Source organism: Pygoscelis adeliae, unplaced genomic scaffold (assembly GCF_000699105.1).
Source record: "Pygoscelis adeliae isolate BGI_AS28 unplaced genomic scaffold, ASM69910v1 Scaffold183, whole genome shotgun sequence".
NCBI lineage: Eukaryota > Metazoa > Chordata > Aves > Sphenisciformes > Spheniscidae > Pygoscelis > Pygoscelis adeliae.
In genome coordinates this window covers 2,531,474-2,535,942 of record NW_008824536.1, presented here as the reverse complement: position 1 = coordinate 2,535,942, position 4,469 = coordinate 2,531,474, and the positions used below count along the sequence as shown (strand labels likewise).

General features: G+C 40.4%; 1 protein-coding gene across 1 annotated transcript in view; it reads left to right on the top strand.

Moving 5' to 3' along the window:
• TP53BP1 (tumor protein p53 binding protein 1) overlaps positions 1-4,469 on the top strand; it is a 44,373-nt gene that overhangs the window by 25,716 nt on the left and 14,188 nt on the right. The window contains exon 11 of the mRNA XM_009321608.1: positions 4,065-4,184. Within this exon, the coding sequence (XP_009319883.1) occupies positions 4,065-4,184 (120 nt within the window). The remainder of the gene's footprint in view (positions 1-4,064; positions 4,185-4,469) is intronic.

Sequence of the window (4,469 nt, the reverse complement as noted above, 5' to 3'; positions counted from 1 at the left end):
GGAGCGGGTCCAGAGGAGGGTCACAAAAATGCTCAGGGGGATGGAACACCTCTCCTTTGAGGAAAGGCTGAGAGAGTTGGGGTTGTTCAACCTTGTGAAGAGAAGGCTTCGGGGAGACCTTACTGTCTATAAGCCTATCAGTACTTAAAGGGGGCTTATAAAAAAGATGGTGGCAAACTTTTTAGCGGGGCCTGTTGCGACAGGACAAGGGGGAATGGCTTTAAACTGAAGGGGGGTAGATTGAGACTAGATATAAGGGAGAAATTTTTGACGCAACCCAAACTATTCTATGATTCTATAAAGACGAGTAGCTGTAGTTACATAACAAGGTTGAATGTTACGTTCCACTTCAGTATGGCCTTTCACAGAGTTCACAATCCAAAACTTCCTTTTTAAGAGAGCGTGAACAAAATTGTGTTTAACTTGAGGTAACATTTCCCTTGTTATATTGTACTCGAAACATTTTTTCTTGGATAAATCTAAATGCAACTTAAACGCATCACACTTGGCTGGATTTACTTTTGAAAGAGAACAGTAAGTCGCTGTTTGGAGAAAATGAACTCAGAAATTAATGCTGGTGGCTGTGTTTTGCGCATTTGTATTACACTAAAGGGTTGATTGGTGTTAGGAGAGAGTTCAGGCTTTTGAGATGTTCTGCCTGCTGTCTTCAGGCTCATGAACATGGTGGAAAAGTATGTAGACTGATATTTGTTCTGTTACTGTCACTCAGTCCTTAAGACATGAAGAGCTTGAGAGCATCCCTCTTCTCTTAAAGCAGCTTTGTTCTCATAATAGTTATTTCCAACAGGAGTCTAATCCCTTATCAACAGATTATGAAGCATACATCAGTAAGCACAAACTTTGGGTGAGGACTAGAATGATCTTGGGGAAGAGTCCAAGAAGCAGGAGTAGAAACTGGATGGTGAGGTTTGGGGGATGTCTTTTTCTTTTTGAAGTTGCCTTGAGTAAGATATTAACTATTTAGTTACTCCACTAAAAAATGCTCAAAGGTTAGAACATGGTAGAATATAGGGGTATGGAAAAGAAATTTACTCACTGAAGCCTGTTTCTAGGACTCTGTGGGGTTTATAGAAGTTGTGGTTGTCTGTGAAATCTTTTTGGAGATTGTACAGTTTTGTACATACAAAACCTTATTCAGAAAGTTATCTTTTTACTGGTGATATAAAATAAAGAAGAAACAGATAAGCAGTGCAGTCAACATAGTTATGATAAAGTTTAAGCATACCAGGTTAAATAAGAAGTTAGTATATTTATTAAAATAACAAAGAGTTGCGTGGTCAAGCTCTTCAATCTTTTTAACATTGCCTTAGACTTGGCTAGAGTGATGACTTAATCTGGAAGACTTCTGGAAATAAAGTTGTTTCTTATTTTCTAATGGGGTCCTTTTGATATATCACAGCTAGATATGAATTACCAATGGAGAAAAATGTATGTAATCAAGCTTTTGTCCTGTCTATTAAATAGTTGTGCTAGTGAGTTAAGAACCGAGTTAAGAAAGGGCTTTTTGAAAAAGAAGGTAAAAGTTCTTAAATAGAAGGCATGGGGTTCTTTGGGGTGATGGGTTTGGTTTTTTTTTCCCTCCTTTCTGTGTGTACAGAAAACAGAGTGGCCATCCACTACTACTAGCCTTCTCTGTAGATCTTCATGTGGCTGAGAGCCACAGTAGATGTGCCACATCCCTTGTAGAGGTGATGGGTAGGAGAGAAGAAGGAGAGCAGAGGGAGCTGCGCTTGAACTGCTTGAGAGCTGCAGGTTGGCCATGCATGTAGTAGTAGTGTGCAAGAAGCATCACAGTATGCAGAAAAGGCAGTGGGACTTAACCTTTTCATCTAGAAGAGAAGAGGATGATAGCTCTGATTCACTTAGTTTGACACAGAGTTGGGAGATTCCTTTGTCTCCTTCCATTATGAGGGTGCAGTTTTGTGCTAGAAACATCCAACTCTCCCTGTGAAAGTGTTAGCCAAGCAAATGAAATTTTTTATACCTTAGCATTAGCAAACTTGAGAGAGACAAAGTGGGCCAAAGAAAGACCCAATCTTTTGATGCTGGAAGGTAAAAGGAAATGTTATAGGATGATGGTCTTAAGGCCCCAAGAAAAGTTTGTAGAGAGAATTAACCTTTTTCATTGTTGCAACAGTTGATGCAGTTACGTGAAAGCAATTAAGCTTTCAGGCATACAGATTTTTTTCAGGTCTTCTGAGTGTGAAAGCTTGTTTGTTTTCTCTAACGGTATCTGTTGGTTTAGTAACAAGGTTATCTTATTAAAATGCAGGCTGATCATTTCATAAATTCTTTTGATCATTTGTTATTAGCCTGCAGAATGTGGATTTGTGGGCTAGAAGGGATTGTGGTAGCTAGAAGGGATTGTAATTGATCAAAATTCAGTGGAGTTTCTAAAAACATCAGTTTTTAAATAAAACACTTTAAATTGAGATCTGCTATAGGTCGTGATATGACAGGCATGCATAAACTGTTTGTGAGGAATGGTAGTTGGCCTTTTGATATGTGGTGTACCCACAAAGTGTGAGTACCATTGCACTATGAAATACCTACCCGCTGCAAAAATACACTGAAGTCCTTAGGTTGATCTCAAGGATGTTGCAATTGCTGAAGCGTATCTTTAAAACTTGTGACAGTAGGGCCAGTGATGGTTTTCAAATGGACAATAGATAGCTTTTCACTGGTCGGATTTTTTTCTGTGAGGGGATGATGTCTTTGTCATGTATTTATGGCTTCATTTGCCACAAGGTAGTTGTGTAAATCATATGTCAGCGTCTTGTGTAACTGAAGAATGATGCACTGCATCTGGCTATAACTAAAACTTGTAGCTGAATATCTAGTGCTAGCTCTTGAATTTAAGTAACTTGAATTTGTGTTCTCATGACCTTAACTAACAATTTTCCAAAGCTGTTTAGTTTTGGGGTTTTTTTAATACGTGCTTCTTAAAAGTTAGGAGTTATGTAAATTGTCACTTGCATTATTCGAGTAATATCTTGAATGAAATCCGAAGAACAAATACAGTTTTAGGAAAAAGGGAAAAGGAAGGATAGTGACAAAGACGATGAAAACCTATTTTGACCTCAGTGTGGGGAGGAAAGGGTTATTCTGTTAGTTTTGTTAAATACTTCTATGCAATTTGGAAAGAATGCAGCCTGCAAATTACTGATATATGGTGTTGAAGGTTTGCAAATAAAAGGCATGGGGTGAGACAAAAGGAGGGAGCATTTTACTAGGTTTTTAATGTATTTTATCTGTTAAATCCTGCAAGATCCACACGTGGTAAATACACCAAGGCGTGGTTTCCCTGATGGGATAGGCTACCTCAGCCAATAGACCCTGCAGGCCCTTTGTGCTGGAGACTGCACAAGAAGGGGCAGAAGTATTGGAGAGGACAGGAGGATGGGGCCAGCCCTTCTGGTGGCAGCCTGTAGCTGGTTATGAAACTGCAGTATCTGTTATTTCTCTTAAAGCTTACTTTCCAGGCAAGTTTCTGCTGTCATCGTCTAAACCTTAATTGACTGCTACTAATTGTTTGGGCTTATAGGTGGCTATCTGAAGTGTATCTGCTGACCTTTTATCCAAGGTGGTTTGATGATAAAGCATCATTCTGTATAAGTTTCAGGTTATTAATTCAGGCAACACACAGCCCTGCCTATTCACTTCTGTCCTAACCTTCACTTCTGTTTCTGGTGTCACCTCCCTTTTCTGTGGAAAATCCTGAGCATTTCTGAAGCAAAGCTGCATTCTGTAAAAGTCCTATTCATGTCAGGATATTTAGTCTCACTTTTATCTAGCACCTGGGGACAGCTGCATCAAATTGACCACAGCCCAGATTTTCACCGAGAGAGATTTTCCACACAAAAGGTGAGGAGGATCAGTTAGAGCAGCTGTCCTGAAACAGTAACTGTTCAGGCGCGGGTTGTACAGGACAGCACCAGGATTATGCTTTTTCCCATTTCCACAGCACAGTGAACCTGTGCTTTTGGTATTTGGACCAAAGTAGTCCCCTGAAATTACTAATCCTGGCGCGCTCTGTCTTACAGGAACCCCATTTCATTTTACTTTGCCGAAGGAGGGTGATGTCATTCAGCCCTTGACCAGCGTAACGCCACCTCTTATTGGCCAGCTTAAAATGGGACCCAGAAGACACAGCACACCAATTGGTGAGTTTGACCCGAATGACTCTGTTCTGCAGTGAAAGCCTGTTTGGAAACTTTTGATTCTTGATGCAGGATCTGATGGGATAACACAAACCTACCTTGGCAAAAAACATTGCTGTTCTATGGGGAGGGCTCATCCCTTCTCCACACTTTCCTTGTTATGTTCTCTCCTCGGTCTCTAGTGAAGGTGTTTGCTCCCTGAGTATGGGGGGTGGTATGGAACACGTATGCGGGAACACAATGAGTGCAAGGAAGACAACTCCATTAAAGAATGCAAAAGACCCCTCT